At 44.5% G+C, this 17,062-nt stretch overlaps 2 protein-coding genes across 2 annotated transcripts in view; one reads left to right on the forward strand and one right to left on the reverse strand.

Moving 5' to 3' along the window:
- Positions 1–416: 416 nt before the first annotated feature.
- STMP1 (short transmembrane mitochondrial protein 1) lies at positions 417–2,927 on the forward strand. Its single transcript, XM_075342093.1, has 3 exons — positions 417–517; positions 2,126–2,179; positions 2,553–2,927. The coding sequence occupies exons 1-3, from the start codon at positions 503–505 to the stop codon at positions 2,625–2,627; spliced, it is 144 nt and encodes a 47-aa protein (XP_075198208.1). The 5' UTR covers positions 417–502; the 3' UTR covers positions 2,628–2,927.
- Positions 2,928–7,080: 4,153 nt separating this feature from the next.
- SLC13A4 (solute carrier family 13 member 4) overlaps positions 7,081–17,062 on the reverse strand; it is a 41,539-nt gene continuing 31,557 nt past the window's right edge. Inside the window, exons 13-16 of the mRNA XM_075342094.1 lie at positions 15,161–15,297; positions 13,261–13,422; positions 13,015–13,152; positions 7,081–7,372 (exon numbers count right to left, since the gene is read on the reverse strand). Coding sequence (XP_075198209.1) covers positions 7,235–7,372; positions 13,015–13,152; positions 13,261–13,422; positions 15,161–15,297 — 575 coding nt within the window. The 3' untranslated portion in view covers positions 7,081–7,234. The remainder of the gene's footprint in view (positions 7,373–13,014; positions 13,153–13,260; positions 13,423–15,160; positions 15,298–17,062) is intronic.

Consider the following 17,062-nt stretch of genomic DNA (forward strand, 5'->3'; position numbering starts at 1 on the left):
CAATACGCGGCACACAGACAGAGCCGCAGCATGACAAAGAATTCGGGTGAAGTTCACCCGAGTTCATTCTCATCGCGCAACTCTGTCTGCTGTCAGCCGACATGTAGTAACGACATTTTGCATCACACACGCAACATTGCTCACGGAACACACAAACACATGTCAGTTAAGTTTCACACGCACATACGGCTAGCATACGGGATACACACGCAGGCCACACATACCATAAAAACGGACCTGGAAAACGGACCCGAAAAAAGACCCGTATTACACGCACGTGGTTTTCAAGGACGTGTGTTTCAGGCCTCAGTGAGTACAATAAATAGAATTTGTATGGGTGACATTTTCATCACTGACCACCAGAGGTCACTGTACATCCGCACAGCTGCCGGCTTCTTTGCCCAATTTAAAGATGGCTACCCGAGCACTTCCTGTTTTTGTCCGGCTACTTCCTGTTCCCGTAAAGGAGGTGAATCCTGTGCTTGGAGGAAAAGCGGCTGCAATGTTGCAGTTTATAGTAAGTTTTCAAGGTCGGTTAACCCCGTCTAGTGGGGAGGGGAGGACAAGGGGGCAGAGAGTAGAGGGTACAGGCTTCTTGTCCCTAAAACTTAGGGGTGACCTGTCCCTTCCCTGTGTAATAGTCTGTGTAAGTTGCATTATACTTAAAGGGGAGTTCCACTTTTAAAAAAACAACAGTTAGAAGATAATGGGGGTTGTAGTTGTGGTGAGACTTATGTGATGCTTGTGAAAAAGTATTAACTGCTTCTGTGCCTGGCATGTGATGGTGCTACAAGTGTGCTGGTACTTGTAGTTCCACCAGGTTTGACGAATAGTGAAATATTCGGGTTCGGAAGCCTGGATGCATCTCTGATACACAGTCCGCTTCTGGGAACAATGTTGTCAGATTATTGCTCCACTTTGGTGCCTATTTGTGATAGCCAGTGCAGGTAAAGTAGACAGATGGGGGCTGTAGCCCCCAGCTATGTGCTTAGCTTGGCAAAAATAGAGGCTCCGTATTCTCAGGCTGGGGAGGCCCATGTTTATTGCGCCCCCTCAGTCCATAACTTGCAGCCCACAGCTGCCAATGTTTGTTGCATCCATTAGAAGCACCAATTGTGGCGCTTTACCCAGCTCATGCCTTGGTGTGGTATGTGGGGTTGATGTCAGCTGTTATTTGTCAAAAATTACAGCTGCCACTAAGCCCTGGGTCGGTAATATAGAAGTGTCTATGGGACCCCCTCCCCCCCCCCCCTCCATTACCAACTCTGTAGGTAGAAAAAAAACAAACACAAAAATTATATATATAAAAACACACACACCCTCTTTCACCAATTTATTAACCCCAAAAACACATACTCAGCTACGACGTAATCCACACGACATTCCATGAGAATCCCGACTCTGCTACATCCAGAAGCTGCAGTGATGGATAATGCGACCGATCTCTGCAGCTCCTGGGACACACTGAGGGCAGTGGGGACCCGGCTGTGAGAAGCGGTGACATCAGTTAGGTCATCGGAGGTCACAGCAGGGTTCCCACGGTACCTAATGGGACCTAATATGGATTACATCAGACCTGGAGGGGTGTTTCGGGGGTTAATAAATTGGTGCAAGAGGGTGTTTGTTTGTTTTTCTTTTTTCCCCCTTTTTACAAGGCTTGATAGTAGCTGTGATTTTTGACAAATCACAGCTATCATTAACCTCTCATATTACCCTGATTGTCACCGCACCAGGGCAATAGGGATGAGCCGGGTAAAGCGCCACAATTGGCCCATGTAATGGATGCGCCAGTTGTGGGGCAGCTGCAGGCTGCTAATTTTAGGCTGGGGAGGGCCCAATGACCATGGATCTTCCCAGCCTGAGAATAACAGCCCCCAGCTGTCTGCTTTATCTGTGCTGGTTAACACAAAATAGCCTGGGGACCCCTGTCATTATTTTTAATTTTTTTTATTATTTATTGCTCCTTCATCAGAAATGACAAATATCCTTTGTTCCTCTGTATAGGAGCTGTATACACAAAACAACTTTTTTTTTTTTACAAGATGCTTCCTATGAACTCAAGGATAAAAAAAATAAATTACAGTTTCCTTGTGTATGATATTGACCGTTGCGTTTTCTCACGCAGTTAGGATTTGCCTTCGGAAACGTGGTGGGGATGTACCTGGCACAGAATTATGAGGTGAGTGTGTGATGCCCTGATATAGTCTGAGAGCAGCACAATGTAGGGGGAGAGAGCCTGATTCTGGTGTTGTCACTTACTGGGCTGCTTGCTGACGTTTTGATAAAATCCCAGTTTTTTTCTGCCTTAGATGTATCAGAGCATTGTATAACCCCACCCACAGTTCTGATTGGTAGCTTACTGTGAACACTCTGCCAATTGGGGTTGGAGATGGGGCTACATAGATTAGCTAGAGTGACACCTAGTCTGGCAGTGATAATCTCCTGCTCATAAAACACTGTATTGAAACAGCACACAGCCTGATAAGTGACACATCTCTCAGATTACATTGCAAATAAACCCATTTTATATTCTCCGTATCCGTCTCCCCAAGGTGCCCGATATTGGAAAAAAAGTTGAAAACTTCAAAAAGGATTTGGAAGCCAAAAAGAAACCCCCGAGCGAGTGACCATGGGCGTCCGGGACCCGCTCGCTCCTCCTTGATTCAGTAGCTGCGGTGTATATACATATATATCTATGAGCTGCGGTGGAGACGTGACGGAGGGCACCACCAACCTGGGGGACTGGGCTCGGACCTGCGGCTCCGGACAACTGGACCTCTGGTCACTCATGAGAAGATTTCCCCCACGGCTCCTCCTCCTGATGGCTTCCATTATGGAGGAACATTAGACTGTGCCGTGGGGTTCATCCGGTCACTGTCGCTTTTGGCTTTGGAAGGGTTTAATAAAATGACATGTTTATTGTTTAATTTGTTTGGTTTTTTTTGATTTGGGTGGCTACTACAAGTACCACAAGTGGCCACCGGGGGGCAGGAACATGTCTGATCTCCTCTTGTATAACTTATATGAAAAAAAAGTTTTGAAATTTTTTTTAGAATTGGCCCAAACTTGACTTGAGATGTCCTATGACCCTAGTCATGAGATGGTCAGTGAGCCCAACCCCCCCAAATAAAAATCTCAGATAGATGCCCAGTTTTTGGGTCCACCACGACCCAGCCCTATCGTGACACCCAACTTTAAATGTTGCTATAGGGCCCTTTTTGTTCCCTCTATATGCACCTGCTCCCTACAATGGCAAAATGTCCAGTGGTATTTATTGATTTCTCCAGAAACAGCGCCCCCCTCGTCCATGTGGTTGTTTTTGGTATTGCAGATAATCCCTATTTAAGTGAATGGGCCTTGGCTATAATACCCGACCAGGCAAAAAAAAAAACCATATGGTCGTCAATTGTCAACAATAGCCAATGGCTTGTAATTTCCACTTAGTCATACGTGTGTGGTGCTTTACAAAATGTTGCGCAATATATTTATATTTTTAAATACTTATTAATACTTCTGAAGAGTAGTTCTAATGTTGCATTTGTTTGCTGTAATTATGTGGACTTGCATCATGTCTTATACTCTAGTCACACCCAGAGCTGCATTCACAATTCTGCTGGTTTGCTGTCGGCTCTCATTCACACACTCGCAAAGGAAATGGTTTGTTGTGGGAGACGTAGGACCCCAAGGAAAGACATAGGAAGCCGCAGACAACGGCTGCCCATCAGACAAGGGGAAGAATAGAGGGGGCTGCATTTCTACTGGTCTTTTATTTTTCCTTCTTTGTGGTTCTTTCAAAAATTGCTTAGCAAACAGGAACGGAGAGGTGGTCGGCCGCGCATGCGCCTCTGCTGCTGTTACTTTTATGGCAGCCCGGATTATTGCTAAGCGAGCAGGGATGGAGAGGCGGCCGTGTATGTATTGCTGAGTCTGTTAATTTCCATTGAAGTTACAAAAATAATTCCTTTATAGCTCTAAAAATTGCGGCGCATGCGCGTCTCTTCTCTATTCTATTTCCTCAGGTGCTTCGAAAATTGCCAAGTGAGCAGGAACGTAGAGGAATGAAGGGGTGGCCATGCATGTACAGTTCTATACTCGTTTCTATTAGAGCTCCAAAAATTGCTGTGCATGCGCGTCTCTTCTCTAATTTCCATAGGTGCTTTGAAAATTCATGAGTGAGCAGAAACAAAGGGGAACGAAGGAGTGGCCATGTGTGCACAGTTCTCTACTCGTTTCCATTAGAGCTCCAAAAATTGCTGCGCATGCGCGTATCTACTCTAATTTCCATAGGTGCTTCGAAAATTGCTAAGTGAGCAAGAACGGAGGGGAATGAAGGGGTGGCCATGCGTGCACAGTTCTCTCTACTCGTTTCCATTAGAACTCCAAAAATTGCTGTGCATGCGAGTCTCTTCTCTAATTTCCATAGGTGCTTAGAAAATTGCTAAGTGAGCAGGAACGAAGGGGAATGAAAGGGTGGCTATGCACGCACAGTTCTCTACCCGTTTCCATTAGAGCTCCAAAAATTGCTGCGCATGCGCATCTCTTCATTAATTTCCATAGGTGCTTCGAAAATTGCTAAGTGAGCAGGAATGAAAGGGTGGCTATGCACGCACAGTTCTCTACCCGTTTCCATTAGAGCTCCAAAAATTGCTGCGCATGCGCGTCTCTTCTCTAATTTCTATAGGTGCTTCCTTCGAAAATTGCTAAGTGAGCAGGAACGAAGGAGAATGAAGGGGTGGCCATGCACGCACAGTTCTCTACTCGTTTCCATTAGAGCTCCAAAAATTGCTGCGCATGCGCTTCTCTTCTCTAATTTCCATAGGCGCTTCCTTCGAAAATTGCTAAGTGAGCAGGAATGAAGGGGTGGCCATGCACGCACAGTTCTCTCTACTCGTTTCCATTATAGCTCTGAAAATTTGCAGAATAAGCTGGAACAGTAAGGTGACCGCGCATGCGCGTCTATTAATCTCTTCTTCACCACGATAGCGCCACCAGAGAGGTCCACCCATCTTAGGAGAGGAAACCCCTGAAATATAAGGCCGGCACCTTTCCACCGCATCAGTTTAGTTTTCTGTCCCAAGATGGGAGACCCGGAAGAGCTGCGGCGCTTCCACAGTGAAGGTCGTGAAATTCAAAGGAGGTAACGCGCCACACTTTCGATGTCAGAAGATCAGTGCTTCGATACTTAGATGTCACTAGTTCTTGGAGATGTCAAGTTCTATTTGTGTGCCTTCATGGAGCTAGGAAGGGTCTTTCGGCTTCGAAAGGGATCCATAGCAAGATGGGTAAAAGAAGCAATTAGGGAGGCCTATTTAGCTCAAGGTATCACCGCGCATTCCACCAAGTCGGTGGCAACTTCCTGGGCTGAAAGAGCGGACGTGCCTCTTGAGTAGATCCTACTACCTTCTTTAATCACTATAGATTAGATTTATCTTCTTCAGTGGATCTACCTTTCGGTAGAAGGGTGCTACAAGCTGTGGTCCCTCCCTAGATTTAATTTTCTATCAGAATCTCTCTGGTGGTGCTGTCGTGCTGAAGGGAAAAATCTAAATTACTTACCGGTAATGTTTTTTTCCGGAGTCCACGACGGCGCAACCGCTTCCCACCTCCTTTTTTACGAGTTCTCTCTTGGGAGTTGTTATCCACAGTTTGCGGGTGGTAGATGATGTTGGTGATGGGTTATGCTAATATGCTTTTCTGGTGTTCCTTTCTGGCTGTGTAACCTACCTGAGGCGGTGGAGAGGTGCCGCCCTTTTATTTCGGTGGGTTTCCTGTCCATTACCGGTAAGTAATTTAGGCATCTCTGAAAATTGCTAAGCAAACTGGAATGAAATGGTGGCCATTCATGTGTAGCGCTCTACTCGTTTCTATTGAAGCTCTAAAAAATGCAGAGTAAGCTGGGATAGAGAGGTGGCCACGCATGTATTGCTGTCTCTAGTCATTTCTATTGAAACCTCAAAAATTACTGCGCAAACTGGCCGCGCATGCGCATCTTTCCAGTAATGTCTGAAGAAGCTAAGCAAGCAGGAAGGAAAAGGTGGCTGGCCATGTGCACAAATCTCCCTACACTCCTCTATTGTAGCTCCAAAAATGACAGACTAAACTGGAACAGAAAGATGTCCGCGCATCCGCATCTTCATTTCTCAAAATTGGGAAGCAAGCAGGAATGAAGAAGTTGATGCACATCTCATCTTATAGAAAATGAAAAAGTTGCTTAGCAAGAAGCAGAAATAGAGAGGTGGTCATTCATGCTGCACTGTAGTCATAGCATTAGAGCTTCAAAAATTGCCAAGCGATCTGGAATAGAGGTTGTCGCGCATGCGCATCTTCATAAATTTCTATTGCAGAAAGCGGGAAAGAAGAGGGCTCCAGGTATGTTCAGCTCTCGCTACTCCTTTCCATTAGAGCTCCAAAAAGTAACAGGGCAAGCAGGAATAACAAGGGGACCACGCATGCGCATCTCAGAAAATTACGGAGCATGCAGGAAAGGAAAGGAGGTTGCGTATGCTCATCTGTATTCATTGCCGAGGCATCTCAGAAAATTGGGCAAGCAGGAGTGAAGAGGAAGGCGCGTATGCTCATGTATTATTCTCAACAGGATGTTAAAAATTGCTAAGCAGGCTATGGAGAGCTGACTGCGCATGCGCACGCCTCTCCATTTCTATAGGCACTGTGTAGTCACTAGGCAAAAATCATACGCGATAGAATGCTGCAAATTTTTGGAACGCCCATAGAAATTCCTTCTTGTTTAGCACTTGTCAGAGCTCCCATAGAAGTGAAAGGAGAGAGGTGCGCATGCGCGGCCGCCTCTCCACACTTATTGGTGCACTTTTATGGCATATCTTGATGAGAAGACTCCTTAATCCTCTGCACATTCTGGGTGTCACAAGTTGCCAAGACAGATACTGCACCGTGCATCACCGCAACGATTGACCTAGTCTGCGCCATACAATTGCTGCAATAAATATACACGCCCAGGGTTATAAGAGTATTTACAGGTCGAGAAGGATTTGGTTTCCGATCAGGATTTTCCAGAGCTCTGAGGGGGCTAGAAAATGCTACAAGTATGGAGGGGCCTCTTCTTCTATTACCAGCTTATGACAAGGGTTTGGCCAAAGCGAGGTACTGCCCCTTTAAATATGTAAGCGCACATGTTTTGTCCTTTGGTGTACAGCTCGGTATCTTGCGCCCCTTATTCCCCGGCTCCGAAAGTTTATAGTGGTCCCGTTCCTTGTGCTCACAGGTGCTGAGTGCTGTTCTGGGTCATGGCCCAGTCCGGAAACGTGTTCAGCTGAAAGAGGGAGATGCCCCAAGTGTTAATGGCGACCATGATGATACCCAGACCGATCACGTTCACTCCCAGACCGGCTTTCACCTGAGGGGGCAAAAAAAGGAAACAATTAGTAAATATTGTTCTCTAGTCACAGTCGGAGCTGCATTCAAAATTCTGCTCCTTCTGCTGTCAGGCTGCACATTGCACCTTCTTTCACCCCCTTTTGGTTGAGGGTCTGCCCATGTGGATTGAGATGCATTACTGGAGTTTAATCCTTTCCTGAATTTTCTTGCCCCTGTAGGCAGATATGCGGAGCACCATCTTCCCTCCTATTTATTACTACAGTGCTGGTTAAAGCCAAAATAATTTTGACTGCAGTTTTGGTTGTGACTAGAGTGCAAAATCCACAACTTTTTTTTTTTACCCTGAATTCTTTCCTGTTATTTTCTTGCCCCTGTAGGCAGATATGTGGAGCACCATCTACCCTCCTGTTTATTCCTGTGGTCAGGAAACTTACAATAGTGCTGGTAAAGCCAAAATAATTTTGACCACAGCTTTGGTTGTGACTAGAGTACAAAATCTGTGACTTTTTTTTACCCATAATTCTTTCCTGAATTTTCTTGCCCCTGTAGGCAGATATGCAAAGCACCATCTTCCCTCCTATTTATTACAACTATGCTGGTTAAAGCCAAAATAATTTGGACTGCAGCTTTGGTTGTGACTCGAGTACAAAATCTGTGACTTTTTTTTACCCTGAATTCTTTTCTGAACTTTCTTGCCCCTGTAGGCAGATATGCGGAGCTCCATCTTCCTCTTATTTATTCCTGTGGTCAGGAAATTTACAACAGCGCTGGTTAAAGCCAAAATAATCTTGACCGCACCATTGGTTGTGACTAGAGTGCAAAATCCATGGCTTTTTTTTACCCTGAATTCTTTTTTGAATTTTCTTGCTTCTTTAGGCAGATATGTAAAGCACCATCTTCCCTCCTATTTATTACTACAGTGCTGGTTAAAGCCAAAATAATTTTGACTGCAGCTTTGGTTGTGACTAGAGTGCAAAATCCGCAACTTTTTTTTACCATGAATTCTTTCCTGAATTTTCTTGCCCCTGTAGGCAAATATGCGGAGCACCATCTTCCCTCCTGTTTATTCCTGTGGTTAAGAAACGTACAACAGTGCTGGTTAAAGCCAAAATAATTTTGACCACAGCTTTGGTTGTGACTAGAGTAGAAAATCCACAACTTTTTTCCCCCCTGAATTTTCTTGCCCCTGTAGGCAGATATGCAAATCACCATCTTCCCTCCTATTTATTACTACAGTGCTGGTTAAAGCCAAAATAATTTTGACTGCAGCTTTGGTTGTGACTAGAGTGCAAAATCCGCAACTTTTTTTTACCATGAATTCTTTCCTGAATTTTCTTGCCCCTGTAGGCAAATATGCGGAGCACCATCTTCCCTCCTGTTTATTCCTGAGGTTAGGAAACGTACAACAGTGCTGGTTAAAACCAAAATAATTTTGACCACAGCTTTGGTTGTGACTAGAGTAGAAAATCCACAACTTTTTTTCCCCCTGAATTTTCTTGCCCCTGTAGGTAGATATGCAAATCACCATCTTCCCTCCTATTTATTACTACAGTGCTGGTTAAAGCCAAAATAATTTTGACTGCAGCTTTGGTTGTGACTAGATTGCAAAATCCACAACTTTTTTAACCATGATTTCTTTCCTGAATTTTCTTGCCCCTGTAGACAGATATGCGGAGCACCATCTTCCCTCCAGTTTATTCCTGTGGTTAGGAAACGTACAACAGTGCTGGTTAAAGCCAAAATAATTTTGACCACAGCTTTGGTTGTGACTAGAGTAGAAAATCCACAACTTTTTTCCCCCCTGAATTTTCTTGCCCCTGTAGGCAGATATACAAATCACCATCTTCCCACCTATTTAATACTACAGTGCTGGTTAAAGCCAAAATAATTTTGACTGCAGCTTTGGTTGTGACTAGAGTGCAAAATCCGCAACTTTTTTTTACCATGAATTCTTTCCTGAATTTTCTTGCCCCTGTAGGCAAATATGCGGAGCACCATCTTCCCTCCTGTTTATTCCTGTGGTTAAGAAACGTACAACAGTGCTGGTTAAAGCCAAAATAATTTTGACCACAGCTTTGGTTGTGACTAGAGTAGAAAATCCACAACTTTTTTCCCCCCTGAATTTTCTTGCCCCTGTAGGCAGATATACAAATCACCATCTTCCCACCTATTTATTACTACAGTGCTGGTTAAAGCCAAAATAATTTTGACTGCAGCTTTGGTTGTGACTAGAGTGCAAAATCCGCAACTTTTTTTTACCATGAATTCTTTCCTGAATTTTCTTGCCTCTGTAGACAAATATGCAGAGCACCATCTTCCCTCCTGTTTATTCCTGTCGTTAGGAAACGTACAACAGTGCTGGTTAAAGCCAAAATAATTTTGACCACAGCTTTGGTTGTGACAAGAGTAGAAAATCCACAACTTTTTTCCCCCCTGAATTTTCTTGCCCCTGTAGGCAGATATACAAATCACCATCTTCCCACCTATTTATTACTACAGTGCTGGTTCAAGCCAAAATAATTTTGACTGCAGCTTTGGTTGTGACTAGAGTGCAAAATCCGCAACTTTTTTTTACCATGAATTCTTTCCTGAATTTTCTTGCCCCTGTAGGCAAATATGCGGAGCACCATCTTCCCTCCTGTTTATTCCTGAGGTTAGGAAACGTACAACAGTGCTGGTTAAAACCAAAATAATTTTGACCACAGCTTTGGTTGTGACTAGAGTAGAAAATCCACAACTTTTTTTCCCCCTGAATTTTCTTGCCCCTGTAGGTAGATATGCAAATCACCATCTTCCCTCCTATTTATTACTACAGTGCTGGTTAAAGCCAAAATAATTTTGACTGCAGCTTTGGTTGTGACTAGATTGCAAAATCCACAACTTTTTTAACCATGATTTCTTTCCTGAATTTTCTTGCCCCTGTAGACAGATATGCGGAGCACCATCTTCCCTCCAGTTTATTCCTGTGGTTAGGAAACGTACAACAGTGCTGGTTAAAGCCAAAATAATTTTGACCACAGCTTTGGTTGTGACTAGAGTAGAAAATCCACAACTTTTTTCCCCCCTGAATTTTCTTGCCCCTGTAGGCAGATATACAAATCACCATCTTCCCACCTATTTAATACTACAGTGCTGGTTAAAGCCAAAATAATTTTGACTGCAGCTTTGGTTGTGACTAGAGTGCAAAATCCGCAACTTTTTTTTACCATGAATTCTTTCCTGAATTTTCTTGCCCCTGTAGGCAAATATGCGGAGCACCATCTTCCCTCCTGTTTATTCCTGTGGTTAAGAAACGTACAACAGTGCTGGTTAAAGCCAAAATAATTTTGACCACAGCTTTGGTTGTGACTAGAGTAGAAAATCCACAACTTTTTTCCCCCCTGAATTTTCTTGCCCCTGTAGGCAGATATACAAATCACCATCTTCCCACCTATTTAATACTACAGTGCTGGTTAAAGCCAAAATAATTTTGACTGCAGCTTTGGTTGTGACTAGAGTGCAAAATCCGCAACTTTTTTTTACCATGAATTCTTTCCTGAATTTTCTTGCCCCTGTAGGCAAATATGCGGAGCACCATCTTCCCTCCTGTTTATTCCTGTGGTTAAGAAACGTACAACAGTGCTGGTTAAAGCCAAAATAATTTTGACCACAGCTTTGGTTGTGACTAGAGTAGAAAATCCACAACTTTTTTCCCCCCTGAATTTTCTTGCCCCTGTAGGCAGATATACAAATCACCATCTTCCCACCTATTTATTACTACAGTGCTGGTTAAAGCCAAAATAATTTTGACTGCAGCTTTGGTTGTGACTAGAGTGCAAAATCCGCAACTTTTTTTTACCATGAATTCTTTCCTGAATTTTCTTGCCTCTGTAGACAAATATGCAGAGCACCATCTTCCCTCCTGTTTATTCCTGTCGTTAGGAAACGTACAACAGTGCTGGTTAAAGCCAAAATAATTTTGACCACAGCTTTGGTTGTGACAAGAGTAGAAAATCCACAACTTTTTTCCCCCCTGAATTTTCTTGCCCCTGTAGGCAGATATACAAATCACCATCTTCCCACCTATTTATTACTACAGTGCTGGTTCAAGCCAAAATAATTTTGACTGCAGCTTTGGTTGTGACTAGAGTGCAAAATCCGCAACTTTTTTTTACCATGAATTCTTTCCTGAATTTTCTTGCCCCTGTAGGCAAATATGCGGAGCACCATCTTCCCTCCTGTTTATTCCTGAGGTTAGGAAACGTACAACAGTGCTGGTTAAAACCAAAATAATTTTGACCACAGCTTTGGTTGTGACTAGAGTAGAAAATCCACAACTTTTTTTCCCCCTGAATTTTCTTGCCCCTGTAGGTAGATATGCAAATCACCATCTTCCCTCCTATTTATTACTACAGTGCTGGTTAAAGCCAAAATAATTTTGACTGCAGCTTTGGTTGTGACTAGATTGCAAAATCCACAACTTTTTTAACCATGATTTCTTTCCTGAATTTTCTTGCCCCTGTAGACAGATATGCGGAGCACCATCTTCCCTCCAGTTTATTCCTGTGGTTAGGAAACGTACAACAGTGCTGGTTAAAGCCAAAATAATTTTGACCACAGCTTTGGTTGTGACTAGAGTAGAAAATCCACAACTTTTTTCCCCCCTGAATTTTCTTGCCCCTGTAGGCAGATATACAAATCACCATCTTCCCACCTATTTAATACTACAGTGCTGGTTAAAGCCAAAATAATTTTGACTGCAGCTTTGGTTGTGACTAGAGTGCAAAATCCGCAACTTTTTTTTACCATGAATTCTTTCCTGAATTTTCTTGCCCCTGTAGGCAAATATGCGGAGCACCATCTTCCCTCCTGTTTATTCCTGTGGTTAAGAAACGTACAACAGTGCTGGTTAAAGCCAAAATAATTTTGACCACAGCTTTGGTTGTGACTAGAGTAGAAAATCCACAACTTTTTTCCCCCCTGAATTTTCTTGCCCCTGTAGGCAGATATACAAATCACCATCTTCCCACCTATTTATTACTACAGTGCTGGTTAAAGCCAAAATAATTTTGACTGCAGCTTTGGTTGTGACTAGAGTGCAAAATCCGCAACTTTTTTTTACCATGAATTCTTTCCTGAATTTTCTTGCCTCTGTAGACAAATATGCAGAGCACCATCTTCCCTCCTGTTTATTCCTGTCGTTAGGAAACGTACAACAGTGCTGGTTAAAGCCAAAATAATTTTGACCACAGCTTTGGTTGTGACAAGAGTAGAAAATCCACAACTTTTTTCCCCCCTGAATTTTCTTGCCCCTGTAGGCAGATATACAAATCACCATCTTCCCACCTATTTATTACTACAGTGCTGGTTCAAGCCAAAATAATTTTGACTGCAGCTTTGGTTGTGACTAGAGTGCAAAATCCGCAACTTTTTTTTACCATGAATTCTTTCCTGAATTTTCTTGCCTCTGTAGACAAATATGCGGAGCACCATCTTCCCTCCTGTTTATTCCTGTCGTTAGGAAACGTACAACAGTGCTGGTTAAAGCCAAAATAATTTTGACCACAGCTTTGGTTGTGACAAGAGTAGAAAATCCACAACTTTTTTTCCCCTTGAATTTTCTTGCCCCTGTAGGCAGATATGCAGAGCACCATCTTCCCTCCTGTTTATTCCTTCTCTTACCATATCTTTGATCTGGCAGTGCCCGTAGTTATATACGATGGCGTTCGGGGGGTTCCCCACTGGTAACATCACAGCGAATGAGATGCACATGGCGACCGGAATCAGCGTGTATAAAGGGTTAATGTGAAGAGCTTCAGACTGCAAAATTGGAAGAAAAAAAAACCACGCAGTTAGGAGTCATCCATAGAGACCCGGATTTTTGGGGGGTTTCTGCTCCTCATTCACATTGGGGGTCTTGTCTCTTACCAGACTGCACAGGATGGGCAGGAATATGGTGATGGTGGCCGGGTTACTGACGAATTCTGTCACTGCGGACACCAGAATACAAGCCAGGAGGCTGACGGCCCAGGACGGGAGGCTGCTCAGACACTCCATCTGACGGCCAATCCAGGTGGAGAGGCCGGAGGTCTACCAGGGAAACAATAACTGGTTAATGCTCAGTACCTTGCCCACCAGGGATTCTACAATTTACCACTTCGATACCTCGAGATAACCAGGGATGTTACAATGAGCCTTTTCTGGACCCCTATATCACCTGGAATTTAAAATACATCCATTCACTGACTCCAGACCACAAGGGATTTTATAACGACCCGTTTCACTGACTCTAGACCACCAGGGATTTTATAACGACCCGTTTCACTGACTCTAGACCACCAGGGATTTTATAACGACCCGTTTCACTGACTCTAGACCACCAGGGATTTTATAACGACCCGTTTCACTGACTCTAGACCACCAGGGATTTTATAACGACCCGTTTCACTGACTCTAGACCACCAGGGATTTTATAACAACCCGTTTCACTGACTCTAGACCACCAGGGATTTTATAACGACCCGTTTCACTGACTCTAGACCACCAGGGATTTTATAACGACCCGTTTCACTGACTCTAGACCACCAGGGATATTATGATGACCCGTTTCACTGACTCTAGACCACTAAGGATTTTATGATGACCCGTTTCCCTACCCCTAGACCACCAGGGATTTTATGATAACCCGTTTCCCTACCCCTAGACCACCAGGGATTTTATAACGACCCATTTCCCTACCCATAGACCACCAGGGATTTTATGATGACCCGTTTCCCTACCTCTAGACCACCAGGGATTTTATGATGACATGTTTCCCTACCCCTAGACCACCAGGGATTTTACAATTACTGCTTTTAGTACATCAGAGATTTTACAATGAATCATTTCCTTATTCCTGGACCACCAGGATCTTCACAGTCAGCCATTTGACTACCTCTAGACTACCAGGAGTTTTAGAATGAACCATGTCACTACTCGTAGATCACCTGGAATTTACAATACATCCATTGACTACCTCTAGACTACCATCATGTTTTTTTATAACGACCTGTTTCAATAACCTCTAGACCACCAGGGATTTTACAATGACTGATATTATTACCCCCAAGCATCAGACATTTTACAATGAATCATTTCACTACCCCTAGACCACCAGGGATTTTACAATGAGCCATTTCACAACTCGTAGATCCCCTGTAATTTCACAATTAACCATTTCCCTATCTCTAGACCACCATGGATTATACAATCAACCATTTCACAACCTCTAGACCACCAGGGATTATACAATCAACCATTTCACAACCCCTAGACCACCAGGGATTATACAATCAACCATTTCACAACCTCTAGACCACCAGGGATTATACAATCAACCATTTCACAACCCCTAGACCACCAGGGATTATACAATCAACCATTTCACAACCTCTAGACCACCAGGGATTATACAATCAACCATTTCACAACCTCTAGACCACCAGGGATTATACAATCAACCATTTCACAACCTCTAGACCACCAGGGATTATACAATCAACCATTTCACAACCTCTAGACCACCAGGGATTCTATGATGAATCATTTCAGCACCCCTAGACTGCCAGAGATTTTACAATAATCCATTTCACTATTCGTAGACCACCTGAATTTTTACAATTAACCATTTCATAACCAATATACTATTAGGGATTCTAGAGTTGGAGTTATTAGTGTTACATGATAGACAGAGGCACTCAGGCGCTTCTGACCCTATGACAACTCTTCCTGGGTATTCTGCACTATTTTGCATAGATTACAGAATCATTCTTCTCCTGAGTAATGTTACCTTACAGCCGGCAGCCAGGGCGTAGCCTCCACCCACCAGCACCACAATCTCCCAGGGCATATGCGTCTGGAATTCGTGCCAAGTCAGCATCGGGCCTCCCAGGTGTGGTCCATCTTCTTCCTTCTTCTCGCCCTTTCCTGAGGGAAGAAATCACATCACGCGTGTGTAGACATTCACTAAAGAGTGTCATAAAGTCCCAGGAGCACCAGGGGGCATCAAAAGGAAACGGCTCTCCAGGACCCATACATTACATATTCGCCAAGATTCAGGATAGCAGAGTGCCCTCATTATCAGTGCCAGGAGTAGAGTGCCCACACACACACTGCCCTCATTATCAGTGTCAGCTGTAGAGTGCCCACACACACACTGCCCTCATTATCAGTGCCAGGAGTAGAGTGCCCACACACACACCGCCCTCATTATCAGTGCCAGGAGTAGAGTGCCCACACACACACTGCCCTCATTATCAGTGCCAGGAGTAGAGTGCCCACACACACACTGCCCTCATTATCAGTGTCAGGAGTAGAGTGCCCACACACAGACTGCCCTCATTATCAGTGTCAGGAGTAGAGTGCCCACACACACACTGCCCTCATTATCAGTGTCAGGAGTAGAGTGCCCACACACACACTGCCCTCATTATCAGTGCCAGGTGTAGAGTGCCCACACACACACTGCCCTCATTATCAGTGCCAGGAGTAGAGTGCCCACATACACACTGCCCTCATTATCAGTGCCAGGAGTAGAGTGCCCACACACACACTGCCCTCATTATCAGTGCCAGGAGTAGAGTGCCCACACACACACTGCCCTCATTATCAGTGTCAGAAGTAGAGTGCCCACATACACACTGCCCTCATTATCAGTGCCAGGAGTAGAGTGCCCACACACACACTGCCCTCATTATCAGTGTCAGGAGTAGAGTGCCCACACACACACTGCCCTCATTATCAGTGCCAAATGAAGAGTGCCTACATACACACTGCCCTCATTATCAGTGCCAAGTGTAGAGTGCCCACATACACACTGCCCTCATTATCAGTGCCATAGGTAGAGTGCCCACACACACACTGCCCTCATTATCAGTGCCAGGAGTAGAGTGCCCACATACACACTGCCCTCATTATCAGTGCCAGGAGTAGAGTGCCCACATACACACTGCCCTCATTATCAGTGTCAGGAGTAGAGTGCCCACACACACTGCCCTCATTATCAGTGCCAGGAGTAGAGTGCCCACACACACTGCCCTCATTATCAGTGCCAGGAGTAGAGTGCCCACACACACTGCCCTCATTATCAGTGCCAGGAGTAGAGTGCCCACACACACACTTCCCTCATTATCAGTGCCAGGAGTAAAGTGCCCACACACACACTTCCCTCATTATCAGTGCCAGGAGTAGAGTGCCCACATACACACTGCCCTCATTATCAGTGTCAGGAGTAGAGTGCCCACACACACACTTCCCTCATTATCAGTGCCAGGAGTAGAGTGCCCACATACACACTGCCCTCATTATCAGTGCCAGGAGTAGAGTGCCCACACACACTGCCCTCATTATCAGTGCCAGGAGTAGAGTGCCCACACACACTGCCCTCATTATCAGTGCCAGGAGTAGAGTGCCCACACACACACTTCCCTCATTATCAGTGCCAGGAGTAGACTGCCCACATACACACTGCCCTCATTATCAGTGCCAGGAGTAGAGTGCCCACATACACACTGCCCTCATTATCAGTGTCATGAGTAGAGTGCCCACACACACACTGCCCTCATTATCAGTGCCAAATGAAGAGTGCCCACATACACACTGCCCTCATTATCAGTGCCAGGTGTAGAGTGCCCACATACACACTGCCCTCATTATCAGTGCCATAGGTAGAGTGCCCACATACACACTGCCC

This window comes from Anomaloglossus baeobatrachus, chromosome 4 (genome assembly GCF_048569485.1).
Source record: "Anomaloglossus baeobatrachus isolate aAnoBae1 chromosome 4, aAnoBae1.hap1, whole genome shotgun sequence".
NCBI classification, from domain to species: Eukaryota; Metazoa; Chordata; class Amphibia; order Anura; family Aromobatidae; genus Anomaloglossus; species Anomaloglossus baeobatrachus.

Bases quoted from the DNA above. Each gene is read 5' to 3' on its own strand.
- STMP1 (XM_075342093.1), top strand. The intron at 2,180-2,552 runs GTGAGTGTGTGA...CGTCTCCCCAAG, and splicing joins ACCTGGCACAGAATTATGAG to GTGCCCGATATTGGAAAAAA.